A 25426-nucleotide genomic window follows, 5' to 3' on the forward strand; every position below is an offset into this window, starting at 1 on the left:
TAATAAAAAAAATCAAAAATTGACGAAATGGCGGCATGTTAAAAAAAAAGTTAAATTTCACCCAAAATTATGGTCGTTTTTGGCCCACCAAAATTCGATTTTTTATTAGATAAAAACTGGAAGGTCATCGTATGGAGAACTATATAGAGAAGATGCAAAAAAAGTTTGATAGCGATCGGATCATTTGTATCCGAGTAATCATTGCAGCAAATCCGACAAATGCTGTTTCGAGAAAAAAGCGATTAAAGATAAAGTGACTAACTGCCGAGCGGCTACTCTTTTAAATAGCTGTAACTCAAGAACTGTTTCAGATATCGATTTGAAATTTTAGTATGTTATTTTTAAAAGTATATCTTATCGAAATACGAAAAAAAAAAGATTTTTTGAAAATTTCACACTAGGTGCGCCCGTTAAACAGCCCTTGGCCGGTTAAAATCCGGGTCAATTCTGGGGCCGCAGCTTCACCAACATGGTAGGACTCGAACCCTTCACTGGAGTGGGTCCCCATACCATAAAGGAGCTGCTCCGCAAGGAAGAAGGAGTAGGCAGACAAAGGCATTGGCAAAAAATGCATGGCATGCGACATGCCAAGTTGCTAATGGGGGGGTCCAACCTCAGCAGGTTTATATTTGCAATTAACCTCCCTAGGGACAAACTCAGGCTACTGGTCACATTTTACACCGGCCACTGCAAACTGAATAGGCATTTACATAACATGGGTCTATCCTCTTGCCGGTTCTGCGATAGTGAGCCTGAAACACCAGAACTCCTGCTAATCGACTGCCCAGCAGTCTGTTCACGACGGATTAAGGCCCTTGGATCCACGTTTCCGAATAGGGATCGCATCGCCTAACTAGCACTCAATCTGTTCATCCTTGTACCATTAGCCGGCTGAACAGCCCGTGCACGGAACGTAACCAGGTGCACATAATTTTTTTTATTTTTAAGGGGCACACCTAGGGTGACAGCGTAAAAAAATGCCTCTGCGAATGGTAGGCACCTTGTCGCGGTGCAGGGGCTTAAACTGCAACACAGTACGGCATCTCCCAACCATCAGGGGCGATGCTACCACCTCCTAATCCAGGGTGTTATGCGACTCCCGTGCCCATTGGATGATTTGCCGCCAGGAGGTAAATTCGGCTGTATTCTAACGGAGCCTTCCCAACACCGGGCCGCCTTGGGAAGTAACGGTGGCCTTACCGCGTCAAGGGGCTTTGGCGCGGCGGACCTTTCAGTTTCCCCTTCAACAAGAATAGACCGGGAGGCCCACAACACGGGCCAAACGGTCGTACGACCAAGATGAATAATAACAAAAACACAACAACAACAACGTCGACAACAACCGAAGCAGCAGCAACAACGACAGTGCGCGGCTGCACAAGCACCGCAAGCAAGAGTGGCCCGGGGGCTAGACGAAAATTTAGCTTCCTGGATGCTCTGTCGCCGGAAGAGCGAGCACTCTTTGGGGAGCACGCGCGTGACGACGGCGACATGCCCTCTTGCAGCGGCACTCAGCGTAGTGCGTCCACCGCGACCACTGCGAACCGCGCGAACGCCGCTCCCACAACCCCCTCGAGCAGGATCGACTGCGGAGAGGAGGGTTGTTTCAGGAAAGTGGAATTAAGGAGCGAGCGCAAAAGGAGACGGCAACGAGGGAACATCCCATGTACCCCGGAGCCAGGACGCCCAGGAGGTCACGACGACCCACGAAGAGCGGGAATGAGTGGGGCCACTCTCAAGTGGTACCTCAGATTCCTTCAGGACGGCATGACACCGGAGACAGCCGAAAAGCGGGCTCTGAGTAGGAGTAGGGAAGCAACCCCTCTCCTAAAAATGCACAGCGCACAGGTGCCAGCGGTTCGTCTGCAACAAGACGCAGGAACCAGAGGCCGAGCCAAAGCAGCAGAGGGACGAAGCGTAGTTAGGCCGGCACCCCAAGAGGCACCCAATCGTACGGAAAAGAGGAAAAGCGGCCAAATAACTCCTCAGGAGCCACCTAGGTCCAAGGGAATACGAGAGGACAAACCACAGGAGGCCAGGGGAAAAACCTCCAACTCCAACCAGCAGCCGACGAGAGCCGTAACCCGGAAGTACTCGGAGGCGGTGAAGAGCATCCGGATGGCAGTGTTGCCCCGCAACTACCCGGCCCCGCAACTACCCGGCGGAGGCCCTAGGGCCGGAACGGCAGACGTCTCTCCAGAACTGCTTAGTGAAAGCTTTGTTCGTGGGCGACGAGTACACCGGCGCCTTTAATGGCATTTTCTTTAAGGGCGGTATGCTGCTGGTGGACTGCCAAGATGAGCAATCGGCCACCTGGCTAACGGAGACCACGCCAAGGCTAGTGGGTTGGAATGGTCCGGCCCTGTGTGTTAAGAGAGGCGAGGATATACCACAACTGCATAGTATGGCGGTATTCTTCCCTAGAAGTGCGGACGAAAATTACGACTTCCCGCTTGGTTTAGTGAAAAACCAAAACGTGGGCCTAAGAACCACGGCGTGGAAGGTCGTATCTAGCAGTGTTGTGGGTTCAGGGTGGAACCTCAACATAACAGTAGATGACGAATCCTACAAATACATTAGGCAGAAGGGATCCAAGCTAAACTTCCGCTTCGGTAGGGTGGTGATGAGGCCATGGAGGCCCAAAGCAACGCCGACGACGGATAAAGAACCCGCGACGGGGATGACCGCAGTTCCGGCTTCATCCGCAGCCAGCTCAGCAGGGCAGGAGGCGACTGCTGCTGTGGTTGCGGGAGAGCGGCATGAGTCCCCCAAAGACCCCATCCCGGCCGAGAGGGCTGTGACCACCGCCGTGGATGAAAGCAAAAGCAACGAGCTCCCAAAAGAACAAGAAGGCACGCTGCCATCCACCCAAGAGCTCCTAGAAGGGCTGGATATGCAGGTTGATGAAAAGATCGGGGACGAGGACCTGTCTCTCATCGAACCCATATTATAAGCTCCAGCGCCGGCATAGAAGTTGCCCAGGTGAACCTACATCACGCATCGGCAGCCTCGGCTGTCATCGTGAAAAGGTTCATTTCGGATAACCTGGGCATCCTCTTAATCCAAGAGCCTTGGGTGGTCAGAGGAGAGGTAAGAGGCCTCAACACAAAAGGAAACAAGGTAATCTGGGATCTCTCTAGCGAGAGACCCCGCTCTTGTATAGTCGTTAGAGCCGATATAGACTTTTTCTGTATTTCAGAGTTTCTAACGCAAGATCTGGTGGCGGTACAGGTGAAGGACAAGGAAGGTTCGGACTTCGTTCTCTCACCCGCCTACTTCCCTGGGGAGACGGCCATAGCAAAGAAATCTGTTCACTGTGGACTCAGTCAGCTGGGCACTGGCCTCTTTTTCAAACTACAAGTCACCGGGAGTAGACGGCGTCTTCCCGGCCCTCTTGCAGCAAGGTATGGATACTCTCCTGCCACACCTGCTAGGGCTGATGAGGGACAGCCTGGCGATGTCGTATATCCCTGAGCCATGGAGAATTGCAAAAGTAATCTTCATCCCCACGGTAGGGAGGAGAGACTATTCACTAGCCAAATCATTCCGGCCTATAAGTCTCACATCCTTCATGCTAAAGGGGATGGAGAAAGTAATAGATAACCACATTCGATCGGAGGCACTGAAGAACGCACCCCTACATGCCAGGCAACATGCGTACAGAGCGGGCAGATCCACAAACACTGCTCTGTACCAACTCACGTCTGAGCTGCAAGATTCGCTGGATAACGGCGAGGTTGCGATCTGCGCCTTCCTAGACATTGAGGGTGCCTTTGACAATGCGTCTCACACCAGCGTGATCAAGGCACTTGAGAGAAGGAACGTTACCACTCCAATATGCAGATGGATAGAAGCCCTTCTGCGTACTAGGGTAGCGGAAACCACGGTGGGGGAAAGCAAGATTCGTCTTGGCACCACAAGGGGCTGCCCACAGGGGGGAGTACTATCCCCTCTGCTATGGAGCTTGGTAGTAGACGAACTCCTTGAGTTGCTCGCCAGCAATGGAATCCGCTGTCAAGGGTACGCGGATGACATCGTAATAATGGCGAGAGGCAGATTCGAAAACACTCTCTGTGACATTGTTCAAAGGGGCTTAAACCTGGCGAAAAGATGGTGCAACACGGTAGGGCTAAACATCAACCCAGCAAAAACTACCGTGGTCCCATTCACTAGGCGGAGATCTCTTCCGGGCCTGAGGTCCCTAACAATAGGGGGCACAGAGGTGGAAATGTCGAAAGAGGTCAAATTCCTTGGCCTCACTTTAGACTCGTCACTACGGTGGAGTAGGCATTTGGAATTAACGCTGTCCAAAGCAACGAGAGCACTTATGGTATGCAGACGCCTGGCCGGCAGATCATGGGGTTGCAAGCCAGGAATCATTAGATGGCTGTATACCATGATAGTAAGGCCTATTATCACCTATGGAGCGGTGGCTTGGGCCACCAAAGCAGCTCAGTCTTCGGTGATCCAGAGACTGTCAATGCTGCAAAGACTTGCCTGTGTCTGTGCTTCGGGGGCAATGCGCATATGCCCCACTGTGGCACTGGAAGTCATACTGGAGCTCACACCGCTGCACCAGGTGATAAGACAAGCAGCAAACCACACCATGCTGCTAATGTCAGCAGAAGGCTGCGGTAGAGAAAAGTTAATGTCCTCCAGACAGATGAACACACTAGCGGAAAGCACACCGCTGGTCCTCCTCCCAAAGGACGGCACAACGAAGAAAATAAACTTCAAAAGGAATTTCAAAGTTACTCTCGGCAGCAAGACGGAGTGGAGCGATTCCACGCTGGAAAAACTGCTGGAAGACAGTACCATCCAGTGGTACACCGATGGCTTAAAAACACCGGAAGGTATTGGGGCAGGTATTGCGGGACCGCGTACTAAGCTGTCCATACCAATGGGCTGCTTCCCAAGTATCTTCCAGGTTGAAATTCTTGCCATAGGTCAGTGCGCTGAAGTCAACCTCAGCCGCAACTATCGCAACCAGCGTATAGCTATTCTCAGTGATAGCCAAGCGGCACTTAAGGCCATTTCATCATATGAGATCAAATCGCTTTTAGTCGAGGAATGCATAGAGAGGCTAAACCGCCTGTCCTTGTGCAACCGGGTGCACCTAATTTGGGTGCCAGGGCACAAAGGAATAGAAGGTAACGAGAAGGCCGACGAAGACCAGAACCATACATAGCGGTAGGATCCCACACTTTTAAGGAGCTGCTCCGCACGGAGGGAAGAACGGAGAGAGAACGGCATTGGCGACAGGCATGCGCCACGCCAAACTGCTACTAGGGGGGTACAGTCTCTCCAGGTTCAAGGAACTTATTCACCTCCCCCGCGAAAAATTCCGTCTCCTCGTCGCAATTTACACAGGGCACTGCAGGCTCAGGAAACACTTGTCCAACATGGGCATAGTCTCCTGTGCTAACTGCCGGTTCTGCGACCTCAAACAGGAAACACCAGCACACCTAATCCTGGATTGCACAGCAATCTGTGGAAAAATGCTTAAGGCCCTGGATTCCATTTTTATCAGCAGGGATCACATCACCTCAGTAGCGCCCGGCAAACTCCTAGACCTGTTCAGGCTGCTGGGACTCTGGGAAGACATGTGATATCGTAGAGGGCACAATAGACCCTAGATCGCGGTGCATTACCTCATAACATTTATCTATCTATCTATCTAACTAGCACTCAGCAGAATATTGAGCTTTATCAATATGCTGGGGCTATGTGAGCCCTTGTGTTTATGATTTGGAATATAATTTTTGTATTTATGAATTGTATTGAATTTTAACATAAAGAGATAAAAGATCCTTACCTTGGTTCTAAGCTTCCTTCCCATATGACCAAAGATGCCTTCTATGAGCGCTTGGAGCATCCCCAAATGGGTGGAGGCTGATCGACTTCGCAGTGGCCCGAAATATGGTTATCTGTACTACTAGATTCGAGCACAAGAAAATACATCAAGCTACCTGACTGTCTCCGGATCGTAAAGCCACCAACCAGATCGATCGCGTTGTGATAGACGGAAGACACGTCTCCAGTGTTCTAGACGTACGTACGCTCCAAGGTATTTTGTTGCAGCCAAGATTCGCACCCGCCTCTGTGCAGCAAAAAACGCACGTCAACAAATACAAGGAAGGTTCGACGTCGAGAATATGCAATCACAACAGACAGCAGAACGATTTTCTACTCGGCTTGCACTCCTGCTCTCTGAGAGCACTGGTCAACAACTCGGTATAAGGGAACTGTGGGACGGCATTTCCAACTCCTTAGAATAGAAACGGAGAGTTGAAGAGGGACGCGAGACGCATTTGCAGACAGAAAAACAAAGAGGCCGAAATGCGTGAGTATGAAGAGCTTGATAAGCTGGCCGACAGGGGTAATGCTCGGAAATTCTATGAAAAAATGCGGCGGCTTACAGAAGGTTTCAAGACTGGAGCATACTCTTGTAAAACCCCCAAAGGTGATCTAGTCACCGATGCCCAGAGCATACTTAAATTATGGAGGGAACACTTTTCCAGCCTGTTTAAATGAGTTAAGCATTCCCCCACTCTACCCGTGAAAACTGGCGCACACTAATAAGGCAGCTTAATTCACCACAGCTTATGACACCAACACAACTCACCATACCCATGCACCTACTCATCAAAAAAGGATGGACAACGGAAAAGCAGATTCAGTGGTTTACGCATTTCGCCAGATACACCTCGCACATCTATTTTCTTTTTACACACTGCGCCGCGTCGACACCTTCCATCAACATTCGTTCACACAATTCGTCAAACTCTGTTCGCTCATCAACTTTCATCTGCAAGATCTTTGCTTACACACTCGCCGCGTTAACGATTATCCTGAGTGCGCTAATTCGAGTCATCACAAATCCAGAGCGCTGCATCAGTGTCGATACATTCGCAGCCGCCGAGCTACATTCGAGTCTACACCATCTCTCGTTGCTTCATCTGAACATCGCCTCGCATAATTCATATTGTACATTTATCTCATATTTTGTGATTGATTAAAACCATTTTAACTCTAAATTACATTCGCATTCTGTTTTTAATAAAGTGGTAGTGAGTGCATTATTGGAAAGGGCAACTAGTGGGTGTAGAACTAAGCATGGTCCTTCGAGCCATTCCACTATTGGTATCGTCCAAGAAGAAAAAAATATTAAAATTTCGGTGACAAAATTTTAAAAAATACGATACAAACCACAAACTAAAACTAAAACAAAACAAAAATCAGTGCAGTGCAGTGAAGTGCAGCGGCAAACAAAAAGAAACCATATGTACATACATACATACATATATAACAATCCAAACAAAAAAAAAAAACCAAACAACAAAGTGCAGTGACCCAAACAGAGACAAAATTTCGGTAGAAAAATTTAAGAATATTTAAACATAATAAAAATCAATCACACAAAAATGTAACATACATTCGGACATACACATGAAATATAAAGATTACCGGTGGGTGAAGTGACAAACACAAAAACAAATTACATCGAAAATAAAAATACACAGTAAAACAATTCCAACAAACCAAAAAAACCCAACACAAACCAGGCGCGAAATCAGCAAACAAAACAAAATGTAAAACACATATCGGGCGCGAAAAGCTAAAGCACCTTAAAACAGAACAAATATTCGGGCGCGAATAACACACAAAAATACCAAACAACAAAAACTACAAGAAATGGTCGCAGGCAGCAGTAAGCTACAGGACTAGAAGAAGAGGAATTAACATCAAAGGCCCGAATACCCGCAGACACCCACGCGCATATGTATATATCCCCTCAAAAAACCCTTGATGAAGAACCAAGTGAGCGTATTTAATCCATTTTACATTTGCATTTCACACATACATATATGTACATATGTATGTTTATATCTACATATATTGCATATTAGACGGCGGGTCTAATACATAAGAGCACAACGAAAAAAAAAAACAAAAAAACTTTTTCATCTCTCACTCATCTCTCACTTTTTCAAAAAAAAATATAATAACATTTATGTACAAACATACGGCAAAGAATCTGCCTGTGACACATATTAGTACAAACAAATATTCAAAGTCCATATTGGCAAGTATCCGGCATTACCTCTTGTTCTTTGGCAAACAAAAACAAGCAGGATTGCATACAAAAAGCGAATTGATCTCTCTAACGAGCTCTCAATTGCTTAAGACAACCATACTTATAAATACACAAACAATTCGTGCATTCTTAGGTAAATAGCGCATTGATCTCCTCAGCGAGCTCTCAATTGCACAAAACATAAGTACCTTCATAAGCACATACATATGTACATAAACACAAGTCCAAGTATTAGGGTGTGCCTAAATACTAACACAAGGACGGAAAAGGTTTTAAAAAATAAAAGTGCTGATTTGATAAAAATAAATCGTCTGAATAATAAATAAATAAAATCAACTAACAAACTAAAATATATTAATATACATACATATATTATTATTTGCAAAAAAAATAGAAACGGTAATAATAACACGATGTAACATACTCGTTTTTACCAAGCTAAATCTAAATTCAAAACTCTATTTACATAAAAGAGTATTCGGTTTTAAGCAATATTGCTTATTCAAATCAGTCGCACTGAGAGAAAAATTTTTTAATTATTTATACAGATATTAAAAAGCAAAAAAACCAAAATGGCTAATAACGAAAAAAATCAAAATACACCTGTAGGAGCTAAACGCTCAAAACAGGCTTTTAAATTTATTTCAGAAAGTGACAGTTTTACAAGGTACTGCACTAGATTTGCCTCCTCACCGATTCACGAAAACTCTGAATCGTTATTAGAAGTAAAAGGCCAAAATCTTACAAATTTTTGGACTCGCCTCCAAACGGCTCATGATGCCATTGTAGATTCTGAAAATTCAGATCTACCACAAAATTTTAAATTATCTGCTACCGCAATATACGAAAACTGCTTAGACCAATATGAAGACACGAAAGCTATGATCTCCGATCAATTAAAGCTAATAAAAGCAATTTCATCTACTCCCCACAGTAGAGTAGAGCTGCCACAAATGCAACAATATCAAGAGGCAAGTTCAGGCATCCAACTCGAGGTGCCCGCATGTGACACAGAAACATTTTTTGGAGGTTATGAAGAATGGCCGTCCTTCCGGAACATGTTTACGGCCGTGTACATAAACCATCCTCAATTATCACATGCGCAAAAATTGTATCACCTCAGATACAAAACTAAAGGTCAAGCAGGCGAAATAGTCAAACAGTTCGCATTAAATGACGACAATTTCAATTTGGCTTGGGAAGCTCTAAAAGCTAGATATGAAAACGACAGAATACTGGTCGATAAGCAAGTAACGACACTATTGAACTTGCCACAAATCAAGAAAGGAACAAGTGTAGAATTCATCAAACTAGAATCCACTGTTTCTAATTGTTTGTCGGTTCTATCGACACTGAATATCCCCACAGATAGCTGGGACCCTATTCTGGTAAACATATGCACCGCAGCATTACCAGAAAAGTCGTTACTTCTATGGGAGCAATCGCTCTCATCACGAAAAAAGTGCCCAGCGTGGCAACAAATGAAAGAATTTCTCACCACAATATGAAATTGCGGAAAGGTTAGAAGAAAGAATAATCAAAACTAAGATCATTAAACACGACCAAAATAAAAGCTTCAATAGACCCCAAGCTAGAAGCAACAAAAATTTAAACAAAAGCTTTCACAAAACGCACTCGTTCATATCCGAACAGAAAAACCACACGTCATGCGAATTATGCACAAGAGGGCATAAGCTTAAAACTTGCGATAAGTTTAAAAAATTAAATATTAACGAAAGGAACAACTTTGTCAGATCAAAAAGACTCTGTACAAACTGCTTGTCCCATACACACAATCTTAAAAATGGCAAAAGCAAATATAATTGCTTCTATTGTCACAAAACACACAACTCAATGCTTCATTACAGCAGATATTCCAGCTCACCCCCAAACATCGCAAACATAAAAAGAGCAACAGGTTTAGTTGCAACAACAAATTCAGAAAACTGCCAAGAAGGACCATGCTGCTCAAAGGCGTTAAAAACTCAAACGCTGCACAGCGAAGTACAAAGTGGACTAGTTATAGAACCAGTTACCACCAGACCAACTCAGGTTGAGAACAAAAACCTTAATTCACAATTAAGTAAATCGCAAAAGTTAAAGAAACTTCAATTAGCAAACAAAACTATAAAAGATCGGTATTGTGAAGACTTCTCTAAAGCCACAACTACTCGATCAAATAATGGCCGGTACGTCGTACGACTACCACTAGAGCCACAATTTTCCAATACTCCACAAATTGGTATAAAAAAAAAAAAAAAAAAGTCAGAGTTACCTCTGACAGTCCCTATATTAAAAACACATAAAAATTTTCGGCCCCGCAGGATGGCTTTCGCTAATGATGGAAAAAAAAATCCTAGAGCGGTGGCGGTCTACTAAACGCCAAATTAGTGCATAAGCTCTTAAACATAAGATATAACAAAAGTGTCTCAAAAAGTAAAAACACAAAAAAATCGCCACTTTTCATACAATGTTGCCCCACAGAGGCCTAAATTGTAAAATAAAAAAAAAAAAAAAAAACAGATATCGCTTTTATCGCCCCTACATAAACGCCCCTCATAAGGGTAGTTGGTGAGAATCTGTTGTAAAGCATGAACATCCCACTTAAAAAATTATAATTCTAATGAAGCCGTTCGCAATTACCGGCCACTCTCTCGCAAGGTCCCTCTATTGTCACAGTCCTAACTCCAGGGCTAAGGAGTACCCATTCTGGCCATATCTGGCCAGGCGTGGAGTTACTATCCTTAATAAGCCGATCATAAATTAAATATCATAAAAAAATTGCAACCATTGCCAATAACACAGAAAAGCCAAATAATAAATAACCCGCAAAATAAAGTTGCTTCTCTTAAGCATCTATTTGCATTTTAAAATTCATATTCAAATATGTACATACATGTGCTATACGAGTATTTTAAACCAAAAGCTGTTTTCCACATACACAAAGGTGCAAATATGGAGCAATTCTCCATCACTAAATATCCGACGATCGCCATATAAAACTAGGCAAAATATTCGCCTAGGGGGCCCAGGATGTTTAAATGAGTTAAGCATTCCCCCACTCTACCCGTGAAAACTGGCGCACACTAATAAGGCAGCTTAATTCACCACAGCTTATGACACCAACACAACTCACCATACCCATGCACCTACTCATCAAAAAAGGATGGACAACGGAAAAGCAGATTCAGTGGTTTACGCATTTCGCCAGATACACCTCGCACATCTATTTTCTTTTTACACACTGCGCCGCGTCGACACCTTCCATCAACATTCGTTCACACAATTCGTCAAACTCTGTTCGCTCATCAACTTTCATCTGCAAGATTGTCGCTTACACACTCGCCGCGTTAACGATTATCCTGAGTGCGCTAATTCGAGTCATCACAAATCCAGAGCGCTGCATCAGTGTCGATACATTCGCAGCCGCCGAGCTACATTCGAGTCTACACCATCTCTCGTTGCTTCATCTGAACATCGCCTCGCATAATTCATATTGTACATTTATCTCATATTTTGTGATTGATTAAAACCATTTTAACTCTAAATTACATTCGCATTCTGTTTTTAATAAAGTGGTAGTGAGTGCATTATTGGAAAGGGCAACTAGTGGGTGTAGAACTAAGCACAGCCTGCTGAATGGCAGTAAAAGTACAACACCAGGAGAAGGTGAACCCGATTCGCCAATCGATGACGATGGAGCAGACGTTCCATTGCCCGACCATAAAGAAGTTCGAATAGCAAAACCCCATTGGATTGCCGGCCGAGCTATTCAAGCACGGCGGCGAAGAACTGATAAGGAGCATGCATCAGCTTCTTTGTAAAATATGGTCGGACGAAAGCATGCCCAACGATTGGAATTTAAGTGTGCTCTGCCCAATCCACAAAAAGGGAGACCCCACAATCTGCGCCAACTACCGTGGGATTAGCCTCCTCAACATCGCATATAAGGTTCTAGCGAGCGTATTGTGTGAAAGATTAAAGCCCACCGTCCACAAACTGATTGGACCTTATCAGTGTGGCTTTAGACCTGGCAAATCAACAACCGACCAGATATTCACCATGCGCCAAATCTTGGAAAAGACCCGTGAAAGGAGAATCGACACCAACCACCTCTTCGTCGATTTCAAAGCTGCTTTCGACATCACGAAAAGGAGCTGTCTTTATGCCGTGATGTCTGAATTTGGTATCCCCGCAAAACTAATACGGCTGTGTAAACTGACGTTGAGCAACACGAAAAGCTCCGTCAGGATCGGGAAGGACCTCTCCGAGCAGTTCGATACCAAATGAGGTTTCAGACAAGGCGACTCCCTATCGTGCGATTTCTTCAACCTGCTGCTGGAGAAAATAATTCGAGCTGCAGAACTTAATCGAGAAGGTACCATTTTCTATAAGAGTGTACAGCTGCTGGCGTATGCCGATGATATTGATATCATCGGCCTCAACACCCGCGCGTTAGTTCTGCTTTCTCCAGGCTGGACAAGGAAGCACAGAAAATGGGTCTGACAGTGAACGAGGGCAAGACGAAATATATCCTGTCATCAAACAAACAGTCGTCGCACTCGCGACTTGGCTCTCACGTCACTGTTGACAGTCATAACTTTGAAGTTGTAGATAATTTCGTCTATTTAGGAACCAGTATTAACACCACCAACAATGTCAGCATGGAAATCCAACGCAGGATTGCTCTTGCCAACAGGTGCTACTTCGGACTGAGTAGCTAATTGAAAAGTAAAGTCCTCTCTCGACGAACAAAAGCCAAACTCTATAAGTCACTCATAATTCCCATCCTGCTATATGGCGCAGAGGCTTGGATCATGACAACAACTGATGAGTCGACGTTGCAAGTTTTCGAGAGAAAAGTTCTGCGAAAGATTAACGGTCCTTTGCGCGTTGGGCACGGCGAATATCGATGGAGTACGAGATATATGACGACATTGACATAGTTCAGCGAATTAAAAGACAGCGGCTACGCTGGCTAGGAGATGTTGTCCGGATGGACGAAAACACTCCAGCTCTGAAAGTATTCGAAGCAGTACCCGCCGGGGGAAGCAGAGGAAGAGGAAGACCTTCACTCCGTTGGAAGGACTAAATGGAGAAGGACCTGGCTACGCTTGGAATGTCCAATTGGTGCCACGTGGCGAAAAGAAGAAACGACTGGCGCGCTGTTGTTAACTCGGCTATAATCGCTTAAGCAGAGTCTACGCCAATAAAGAAGAAGAAGAAGATAAAACAGGAAAATAGTGTTTCACAGTTCATACTTAAGTTATGCTTAAGTACTGAAAATGGGAGACTTAAGCAGTGCTTAAGTAACAACTGGTTTTTGTTTTGAATTTTCAGCGATTACTTTCTTAGCGTTCGAGCAAGTGTCAGTCCGTTTGCATTCGATGACAACTTTATACTTTTCCACCAATTCCAGCTCCGACTCGCTAGTGGTAAAATTCGGGGTTCTTCTGTTGTTTTCATCCATTTTCGATATAGCTTTCCTCGCATATTTATGTATAGTCTGTTATAATTTAAATATTTTAATCATATTTTTATTGATGACATTTGTAAAACATAGGTTGCCCATAACGTTGCCATATATCATAATAAAAATTTATTGAAACTAATCATTGACTGTGAAACGCAAACGACTACTCAGTCTGCAACAATGCTTAGCTAAGATATTATTTGGGCACAACTTAAGTATGGACTGTGAAACCGGGCACTATAGTTTTCAAGATATTTGCATTTAAAGTTTAAAATTACAACTATTTGCAGTACGTATGTTGCGAATTAAAATTAATTTTACACTTATATTTTGCACTTTTGTAGCCACTAACCTCTGCGAATGGTAGGCACCTTGTCGTGGTGCAAGGGCTTAGTCCCAAGGCATACTCGGCACCCCCCAACCGGTGTGGGTGGTGCTGACTTGCACTGCCCAGGCAGGTTGACGGGTGCCGCATGCGTGCGGCAACTAAGAGCTACCACCTCCTAATCCAGGGTGTTATGCGACTCCCGTGCCCATTGGATGATTTGCAGCCAGGAGGTACATTCGGCTGTATTAGAACGGAGCCTCCCCAACACCGAGCAGAATTGGGGAGAAACTGTGGCCTTACCGCGCCAAGGGGCTCTGGCGTGGCGGACCTTCTAGTTCCCCATAAGCTAAGTAGACCCGACAGCTCACCTCGTTAAGCCGAGGGTCGTAAGAACAAGATTAACGACAACAAAAAACTAAAAATTACTACAGCAACTCCCAATGATTCGACCAGGCGACAACAACGGAAGACGAGTACGGACAATGAGATGGAGAAGGTAGTCGGCGCAGCTGCAAGCGGGAGGGGTCAAGGAGCTAAGCGCAAGTTCAGCTTCCTTGATGCTCTCTCGCCAGCATAGCGGGCGCTATTCGAGGAGCATGCAAGAGAGGATGACGACGACATGCCCTCGTGCAGCGGCGTCCAAGCGTCGACGGCCGCGGATGGAACCCAAAGCACCACCAGGACCACCTGTAGCAGGCTCAGCTGCTCAGACTCAGGGGAGTCATGTCGGGCAGGGACCGACGGTGCGAGCAAGAGGAGAAGAAGGCGCAGGAAAGGAGGGCAACGCCCTCTCCCGGCAGCTGGCAAACCCGGTGGGTGCGATGACCCTCATAGGAAGGGCATGAGCGGGGCCAGCCTCAAATGGTACCTGCGGCACCTCCGGGACGGGAAGACCCCCGACCGTGACCGAAGTGACCGTGGCCATGTCAGTGCAGACACCTATGCACAGACCGTGAAGCGGAAGAGCGGGCAGATAACGCCGCAGGAGCCCCCCAGCTCCAAGAGGATGAGGGGCGGCAACTCCAGACTAGCCGGAAGGCAACTATCAGCACCGGCTCCCCCCGGGCGGAGGAAGGGCGGCGCAGATATGCGGATGCTGTCAAAGGCATCCGCATGGCTGCTCTGCCTCTGAACTACCCGGCGGTGGCGTTGTAATCGGAGCAGCTTACCGTGCTCCAGGACCTCCTCATGGAAGAGGTATTCAGAGGAGATGAATACGCGGCGTCCTTCCTTGGGGTGGATTTCACAGGTGGCAGATGGACTGCATGGACGAGATGTCCGCCAAGTGGCTGCGGGAGTTTGCCCCAAAGCTGGAAGGCTGGACGGGTCCCGTCCTCTGTGCAAAAAGGGCTGAGGACATACCGGTCACGCATATAATGACGATGTTCCTCCCCCGGTGCGGGGACAAGCCCTACCAGTTTGCTCTGGGTCTGGTTAAGAACCAGAACCGTGGCCTCAGCATCTCGGCCTGGCGTGTTGTCAGTAACAATGTCGAGGAAAAAGGGGAACTTAAAGGATGGAGGCTGCACCTGTATGTGGACGACGACTCGTACAAGTACATCCGTGCAGCGAGCTTCCGCCTGTTTTACAGGTACAGCTCGGTGGTTATAAGGCCATACAAGCCTGCGACCACCGGGAGCAAGGAGGCGAATAAGGCTGTCACTCAGCCAAGCGAAGGCAATGCCAAACAGGGCACGACTGTGGCGGCCTCGAAGGTGGAGAGTATGCAGGTGGAGGAGGTCGCGAAACAACCCAGCGTAAGCAGGAATGTGCAGGCCACGCCTGCCGCGACCTCGGACGCCTCAGTTATCCCAGGAGCAGAGCTCCCCTCCACCCAGGAACTCCTCGATGGATTAGGCATGGACAGCAGCGCGAACGACGGCGGGGATGAGGACTTGCCCCTCATCGAACCACTATTATAGTGGCCGTCGATATGGAAGTCGCCCAGGTGAACCTGCATCACGCGGCGGCAGCTTCGGCTGTCATAACGAGCAGGTTCACAGCGGAAAAACTGGGCACCCTGTTGATCCAAAAGCCTTGGATCTACAAAGGAGAGGTCAAAGGCCTCAAGACAGAATACAACAAGGTAATCTGGGATCTCTCTAGCGAGCGACCTAGAACTTGTATAGTAGTCAGGAACAATATTAAATTTTTCTGTATTACAGCATTCCTGACGCAGGATATGGTGGCGGTACAGGCCAGGGACTATAAAGGCAAGGACTTCGTCCGGGCATCAGCCTACTTCCCGGGGAGGCATCCACAGCACCCCCCGTAGTGGTGGAAAGGCTTGTGGAGTACCGCAGGAGGTACAGGCTGCCCCTCATCATCGGCTGCGACGCAAACGCCCACCACGTATAGTGGAGCAGTACGGACTGCAACTCGAGGGGTCTTTATTGGAATATGTATTAGGTAACAATTTCACAATAGGGAATGTGGGGTGCGAACCCACCTTCATAACTATAAGCAGAAGGGAAGTGCTTGACATCATCTTCAGCAACGAGCCTGCAAGCGGTTGGGTCTCACGATGAAGGGTCTCGTTGGAGCCCTCCCTGTCAGACCACAGAATCGTAAGGTTCGCGCTGAAGGTAGAGGTCAGACAACTCCCCCCTAGACGCAACCCTCGGAGGGCAAACTGGAGCGCCTTCAGGGGGAGGCTGAGTGATGAATTGAGTAGGGAAGAGCAGACTGACGACAGCGTTACGGGCCCGGGAATAGAGACCAGGTTATCTGCGCTGAACGGGTCCATCATTAACGCTTACAATGACTGTTGCCCCCTAAAAGTGCCCACAGACAAGCGCAACTGTCCCTGGTGGTCAAGAAAGCTTGCAGACCTCAGGAAAAAAGTACGTAATCTATTTAATAGAGCAAAGCGTACAGGGGTATGGGAAGAGTATAGGAGGAACCTCACTCTATATAATAAGGAGATTAGGTCTGCTAAACAGGCTAGCTTTAGGAGATTCTGTGAGAATGTCACATCCACACCAGAAGCGGCTCGACTGCACAAGGCGCTGGCTAGAGGCAAGACTGACATAGTGCCCGCAATTAAAAGAAGCGACGTGACTTTTACGACCAGCGCGGAAGACAGACTATTCCGGAAGACCAGTGTCTACCCGTAATTGAACACAGGCCATCCCGCTCCGACTGGGCAATCGCGAAACAATTTTTCACCGCGGACTCGATCAAGTGGGCAATGGCCTCGTTCGAGAAGTTCAAGTCTCCGGGTGTGGACGGTATCTTCCCAGCGTTTTTACAACAGGATGAGCAGATTCTGCTGCCACACCTGGTTCGGCTGCTGAGGGAGAGCCTAGCAATGGCGTATATCCCTGAGTTATGGAGGGCGGCGGAGGTGATCTTCATACCCAAAGTAGGAAGGAAGGACTATTGTCTGGCCAAATCCTTCAGGCCAATTAGCCTAACTTCCTTCCTACTATAAACTAAGGAAAAGATCATAGACTATGAGATAAGATCGAAGGCAGATACAGAGAGCTGGAAGATCGACCAATACGGCTCTGTACCAGTTAACTTCGGAGATAGAGAGTTCACTGGAGAATGGGGAAGTGATGCTATGCGCCTTCCTGGACATCGAAGGTGCCTTTGACAACACATCTCTCACAGCACCGGTGCGTAGATGGATAGAGGCCGTACTGCGCACCATGATTGCTGAGACTACAGTAGAAGGTACAAGGATTCGTCTCGGCACAACAAGGGGCTGCCCACAGGGTGGTGTGCTATCACCACTATTATGGAGCCTAGCCGTGGACGACCTGTTAGCACTGCTAACGGACAATGGAATCCGCTGCCAAGGGTATGCGGACGACATTGTAATCATAGCCAGAAGCAAATTTGAGGACACTCTCTGCGACCTGGTACAACGAGGTCTAAACTTGGCAAAGGGGCGGTGTAGAGGAGTTGAATTGAGTATCAACCCCTCAAAGGCGACCATAGTTCTGTTTACGAGACGCAGGTCCTTGCCCGGTCTCAGGAATCTCACACTTGGTGGTAGAGAGGTCGAGATGACTAGCAGGGTCAAATATCTTGGTCTTACGCTGGATTCATCTTTGCGGTGGAAGCAGCATGTGAACCAGACCCTGGTAAAAGCAACAAAAGCATTAATGTTGTGCCATCGGCTGGCGGGAAAATCCTGGGGCTGTAAGCCAAGGATCGTAAGGTGGTTGTACCATAATTGTGCGACCGACTATCGAAGTTACAGCGGCTAGCTTGTGTCTGCATGACGGGCGCAATGCGTACTTGTCCCAGGGGATGGAGATGATAAGTGGTAATATTCCAATAGCCCTCCTCCCGAAGAACAGCATTACCAAAACAATTGGGTCGGCTTTAGTATACCATCCCAGGATTTCGGGAATAAAATGGGTATGGTCGGATAGAGGAGATTCTCCAGATCACGAATATATATGGTTATAGCCGCAGGAAGCTTATAGTTTTCGAGTTATTCGCGTTTTAAGTTGAAAATTTGCAATATTTTAATTACATATTTTCGATATATAAAATTAATTTTGCACTTATATTTTTCACTTTTATATACGCTAACACATCACTTATTCATTTGCACACATTTATTTTATATAATATAGTGCAAAAATAGCTTTTAATAAACATTTAAATTGTTGTTGAATTTGATTATTTAAGAATAACAAATGAATTACAAACTGTCATATAATCAGTGTTACCTTATCGACATCATTTGTAAAAATAAATGTGTCAAATAATCAGTGTTACTGTAGTAAAATATTTTACAAACTAAAATAAAAACAAAAAATATAAAGAAATATTATACCCTAAATACAGGAAACATAATCGTTGATAAACATTAAAAAAAAATATACAAGATTTAAGTGGCTGCCAATGTAAAAATGAGTTCTACGGGAGAAAAAAAATGTATATACCCGGTGTTGGACCGACCAGGGTAATTTTTTTTGAAGCGCGGCCGAAGGCCGCCCACGCAAAAAGGAGTTGTACGCGAAAAAAATTTGATACACTCCGGTGTTGGACCGACTAGGGTTATTTTTTTGAAGCCGCCCACGCAAAAAGGAGTTCTACGCGAAACAAATTTGATACACCCCGGTGTTGGACCGACCAGGGTTATTTTTTTGAAGCGCGGCCAAAGGCCGCCAACGCAAAAAGGAGTTCAACGCGAAAAAAATTTGATACACCCCGGTGTTGGACCGACTAGGGTTATTTTTTTGAAGCGCGGCCGAAGGCCGCCCACGCAAAAAGGAGTTCAACGCGAAAAAATTCTGATACACCCTGGTGTTGGACCGACCAGGGATATTGTTTTTTATAGGTTGTTAATTTTCGTATTTGGGGTATAATCTGTTCCCTTTATTTCATTTAGTTATTTTACAAATGATGGTGATAAGGTAACACTGATTATATGACAGTTTGTAATTCATTTGTTATTCTTAAATAATCAAATTCAACAATAATTTAAATGTGTATTAAAAGCTATTTTTGCACTATATTATATAAAATAAATGTGTGCAAATGAATAAGTGATGTGTTAGTGTATATAAAAGTGAAAAATATAAGTGCAAAATTAATTTTATATATCGAAAATATGTAATTAAAGTATTGCAAATTTTCAACTTAAAACGCGAATAACTCGAAAACTATAAGCTTCCTGCGGCTATAACCATATATATTCGTGATCTGGAGAATCTCCTCTATCCGACCATACCCATTTTATTCCCGAAATCCTGGGATGGTATACTAAATTCTTCCCAAACAATTAACTTCACGAAGAAGTTCAAGGTTACCCTCGGCAACAAGAATGAGTGGAACGACTCCACTCTTGAGCTTACGCTGAGGGAAGTCACGTTGAAGTGGTACACCGACGGCTCGAAAGCGTCGGAGGGAATTTGGGCAGGGATAGCGGGTCCCCGCACCAAACTCTCCATACCGATGGATAGCTTTCCGAGCATTTTCCAGGCAGAGGTCTTTGCCATAAGTCGATGTATAGAGATAAACCTCCATTGCAACTACCGCAATGAGCGAATAACTCATAATACTCAGCGATAGTCAAGCGGCACTAAAAGCAATCTCCTCCTACGAGATCAAATCGCTACTAGTGCAGGAGTGTAGAGAACGGCTGAACAGCCTAGCTGAACGAAACCAGGTGCACCCCGAACCATTCACCGGGGTGGGCCCCCATACCGTTAAGAAGCTGCTCCGTAAGGAAAAAAGAGTGGGCAGGGAAAGAATTGGCAACGAGCGCATGGTATGCGACATGCCAAGTTGCTAAATGGGGGGTTCAACCAGAATAGGTTTAAATCAATAATTAACCTCCCAAGGGATAAACTCAGGCTACTGGTCGCATTCTACACCGGCCAATGCAAGTTGAATAGACATTTATTTAACATGGGCCTATCATTTTGCGCCAACTGCCGGTATTGCGATAGGGAGCCTGAAACCCCGGAACACCTGCTGACCGACTGCACAGCGGTCTGTAGACGCAGGTTAAAGGACCTTGGATCCATGTTTCCGAATAGGGATCACATCGCCTCACTAGCACCCAGTAGGATATTGGATTTTATCAATATACTGTGGCTTAGTGAGTCCCTGTGAGTTAGGAGAGGGCCAATAGACCTAAGGTCACATTGCTCAATTATTTATCTATCTATCCACTAACACTTCACTAATTCGTTTGTACACATTTATTTTACATTATATAATGCAAAAATAATTTTAATTCAATATTTAACTTATTGATCAAATCTATTTAATAATAACGAAAGAGCTACAAACTGCCAAATATTCAGTGTTAACATACTAATATATTTTAACATACTAACAATAATAGAATAGATTAACAAAAAAGAATTTTACGCATTATTTTTTTTTACGAAAAACATTAGCCACACCCCATTTGGCGGGTATTAAAAAGTTTTTTTTTTTGCAATAATATATTTTTATATTTCTTTTGCAGTTCAATTTTTAACTTATTGTTAAAATTTATTTGCTTAAAAATAACGAAAGAGCTACACACTGTAAAATAATCAGTGTTACCTTATCGACATCATTTGTAAAATAACTAAAAGAAATAAACTAAACATATTATACCCCGATTACGAGAATCAACAACCTATAAAAAAAACACCGGGGTGTATCAGATTTTTTTCGCTTAAAACTTCTTTTTGCTTGGGCGGCCTTCGGCCGCGCTTCAAAAAAAAAAAAACCCTAATCGGACAAACACCGGGGTGTAACAAATTATTTTCGCGTTGAACTTCTTTTTTCGTATGGTAACACTGATTATTTGACAGTTTGTAATTCATTTGTTATTCTTAAATAATCATAATTCAACAATAAGTTAAATGTATATTAAAAGCTATTTTTGCACTATATTATATAAAATAAATGTGTACAAATGAATTAGTGATGTGTTAGTGTATATAACATTGAAAAATATAAGTGCAAAATTAATTTTATATAGAAAATATGTAATTAAAATATTGCAAATTTTCAACTTGAAACGCGAATATCTCGAAAACTATAAGCTTCCTGCGGCTATAACTGGAGAATCTCCTCTATCCGACGATACCCATTTTATTCAAAAGTTCAAAGTTCAACTATTTAAAATGCGTGTTTTTCCAATTTATAATGAATTTTATAGTTATATTTTTAACATTTATATCCACTAACACTTCACTAATTCGTTTCTAACCATTTATTTTATATTAAATAGTGCAACACTTTTATTCACCATTTAATTTTTGTTCATACAATAACAATAGGGTTGCATTCTAACTAATAACACTGTGGAACATTTTTGGGATTATTTATAGTTATATTTTTAACATTTATATCCACTAACACTTCACTAATTCGTTTCTAACCATTTATTTTATATTAAATAGTGCAACACTTTTATTCACCACTAAGCGAAAAAACATCAAGATAAGGAAATAATTTAAAAGGTCGTAAAAAAAACTGACACATACGAACGCCAAACCCTTTGAGGGTTTTACTATACTGACCTAGTACCATCACCCTGACTTGGAATTTCTCACCCCCCCAGATTAGCTGTTGTACTGTGTAAGCAGTGCTCAGTTTTTTTGCGTTGAACTCCTTTTAGCGTTAGGGGCCTTCGGCCGCGTTTCAAAGAAATAACCCTTTGTCGGACCAACACCAGGTTGTGCTCAGTTTTTTTGGGTTGAACTCCTTTTTGTCCGATCCAACACTGGAATTTATCAAGATAATGAGAATTCTGAAAGATTGTACATTCCTCATCACACGATAATGAATTTAGTTATGACGTCATAATCTTTCTTTTTTCTTATTTTTATTCCATTACAAAATATGGTAACACTAATTTTTTACTTGTTTACATCCATTTTCTTATTTTATGAATAAATGGATTTTAACTAAAGTTTGATCTGGAATTAAAGTTATTTTTGCATTATTTAATATAAAATAAATGGTAAGAAATGAATTAATGAAGTGTTAGTGGATATAAAAGTTAAAAATATAACTATAAAATTCATTATAAATGGGAGAAAGACGCATTTTAAATAGTTAAATTTTTGAACTTTGAATGCAAATATCTCAAAAACCATAAGTCAGCGGCAGCTTTATGTAAGTATGTATACACTCAGTCCTTTTTTTACGCGATTTTTGGTTCTGCCACTAATCGCGTAAATAAAAATCGCGTAAAAATGGTTAGTTTTCCAATATTCACTGACGAATTGGATCCGAATATAAAAAATATCGCGTGTAACAAAATATACGCGCAAAAAAATATTCAAAAACAATACAATAAGTTTCAAATTTCTGACTTATGATTTATTCATTCATAACAAAATAAAAAATACAAAACAAAAACCATATATAAAAGAGAAGAAAATAGAAAATAGGTAGATTTATTGAAAAAACCGTTGAATCACTGTCATTATCCGTAGTTTAAATTATTCTTAGCCGCTTATTTTGATGGCCGGCACTGATATCACTAGAATTTGTATCAGAGTCAAAAGTAAGAACTATCGATTGATGTTCTGATTGACTTAGCATCTCCGACTGAGTTTGCACCATAAATTCAGTTAATTTTGTTTGAATGCTTCTTTTTGGACCCAATAAATTCCGATGTAGTTCTTTATATCTTAACATGCAGACACTCAATTATTTTTGAAAAATTCGTGCACGTTCGGCATCAGTATTATTTGCTACAAAATATTTTTCCAATTCTGCTGCAAGTTTAAGACCAAGCAAAAAACGAAAAAAGCAATCGCTTTAAAGTGAGAAATTCGGGTAAAAAAAGGAATTTGCGCTGCAAAACTAACCGCGTTAAAGTGAAATAGCGTAAAAAGAGGTCGCGTAAAAAAAGGACTGAGTGTATATTTTCTTAATCTGGAGGACCTCCTCTATCCGTACATACCAATTAAAATCCCGGGGATGCTATTCTAAAATTGGGGAATGTTTAGTTTAGTATCTCATTTTGAAGAGGTTTTGCGCAAAAGGGGAGGGGGCTTGCTACCCCCCTCATTTGAAAGGTAATGAATGGAGCTTTTGAATAATAGCACCCTTCCCCCCCTAGGACCACGGGGGGCTCTAGGGCAGCCTCCTGAAAATGGTGTAAAATCGCAGTTTTTCCATACAATTTTCACTAATTATTATAAAATATATGTATTTTTACGCATAGAGTGACTCTATGTTTATTATTTTTATTATTTCAATGTATTAAAGTGGAAATCCACTTTATTTAAATAATAAAAACACTGAAAATGAAAAATTGTATATGTATCGGTAATACCAAGATAACCCAACCAACCATTTATACAAGACCCTGAAAAGTGGGCAATATATTACGTCCATATAACGAAAATTTTGAATAAAAAATCGCGCGATTTTCAATATAATATATTACATTGAAACAAGCGCCGCAGGCGAAAATTTGGAATAAAAAATCGTGCGATTTTTTATTCAAAATTTTCATTATATTTTCAGTATAATATATTACATTGAAATAATCATAATTTATCATTAATTCAATTAAATATATTTAAAAGAATGTGTGTGTGTTAAATTGGTTAAATTTTTTGCAAGCAGTGCAACAAAAACCTCAAAAGAAGAGAGCCATTATTTGAGCAAATGTGAAAATGTGCGTTTTTTGCTTACTTATATCTAAAAAACAAATTAACATTTAACAATAAATTTACATTTAAACCAAAGTTTAATTCATTGGCTATCCGTGCTATATAAATTTAAAAAAATCCGTGCACGCATTTAAGAGGAATAAGCAATGAAAATGAGATACTAAACTAAACCCAACCCCTAAAATTACCCGAGCTTAACTCTTACAATCCTTGAATTCTATAATAAAACTTTTTATTATTGTATTAAAGACTGCGTTCTAATAAACACTTTAATTTTGATAGAATTGCTGTTTACTTATTTTTGACGCTGACATAATGCTTTTAGATTACCATAAATCGATTTTTCTATGCAATTTTATACTTGGGGTACTCACAACCCGTCGTAAAGCATCGTAAAATTATAAAATTTTACTTGTTTAAAAAAATTGTTGTTTGATTTCATACAAAAATGAGTTTACACATTCACAATTCTCAATGCTATTTTTTCGAATCGTTATAACTTGATAACTTTATGAGACTTGTGAAAATCCTAATTATATACATAAATGAACTAGGAAACTCGAACACAGTTAGAAGAGCCACCCAATATACTTATGTATAAACATTACAATAAGTATGTAAAAACGATATTTGTCCAGAAAAAATATGAAGAGAACATTAGTTCATACCTTTTATATATGTATACACAGTTCCACAATCGTGATATGATAAATTAGTAGCTAACAAAAAAACATTTGATGATAATTTCACATACATAGAAGTTATAAATTTATGACACTTAAACTAACTATTACTGACGCCAAAAAAAATTTTACCTAATATTGTAATAAAAATAACTGCCATGAATTTACTACCGTTGAGTTTACTAAACAGTAATCCTAACCGGGCATCTCGGCATGCTATTGATGTTGTCTAGACAACTGTCTTACTAGCAATATTGCATCTAAACTACAAAGTCCTAATAGTAGCCATACACGACACATGTGCGTTCGGTCTGTATGAAATCGTTTCGCCATACACGACATACAAATCCATTTTGCAATGGTTCCTCAAACAGTGAATTTGTGCGATAAGCAAGCAGAAAACTGTTCTTACGCAATCTTTCCTATTCGGCAACACGAGAGATATGAGACTTTGTATGCACACAGCGCCAAACACGACATACATGTGTGCACAATGATCGTAAAACATCAAACATTTTCGATAACACGGATTGACATGCTCACAAGCCCATACACGAGTAAATCGCAATCGAACACATACCGATCGAACGCGCATATGTGTCGTATATGGCCACCTTAACGGGGCATCTCGACAGGCAAAAATTTATTGTATACTAAATGTATTGCCTGTGGAGACTCTATATTGCTTATGGAATAAAACATATGGAATACTAATTAGTATGTCATATATAAGCTGTCACT

At 43.0% G+C, this 25426-nt stretch overlaps 1 protein-coding gene across 10 annotated transcripts in view; it reads right to left on the bottom strand.

Moving 5' to 3' along the window:
- The window catches only part of LOC126764471 (tubulin polyglutamylase TTLL5), a 244951-nt gene extending 220062 nt beyond the window's left edge, over positions 1-24889 (bottom strand). For 3 of the 10 annotated variants that reach the window (XM_050482152.1, XM_050482149.1, XM_050482150.1), the window contains exon 1: positions 24671-24770. Coding sequence is in view for 4 of the 10 variants with exons in the window: in XM_050482145.1 (XP_050338102.1) it covers positions 24671-24758 (88 nt within the window). In the remaining 6 variants the exon portion in view is untranslated. Of the gene's footprint in view, positions 1-5815; positions 7142-24376; positions 24577-24670 lie in introns of those variants that run through there. The other 7 variants (XM_050482145.1, XM_050482147.1, XM_050482153.1 and 4 more) reach the window with 7 other exon arrangements.
- Positions 24890-25426: the final 537 nt, after the last annotated feature.

This window comes from Bactrocera neohumeralis, unplaced genomic scaffold (genome assembly GCF_024586455.1).
Source record: "Bactrocera neohumeralis isolate Rockhampton unplaced genomic scaffold, APGP_CSIRO_Bneo_wtdbg2-racon-allhic-juicebox.fasta_v2 cluster09, whole genome shotgun sequence".
In the NCBI taxonomy this organism is placed as follows: Eukaryota; Metazoa; Arthropoda; class Insecta; order Diptera; family Tephritidae; genus Bactrocera; species Bactrocera neohumeralis.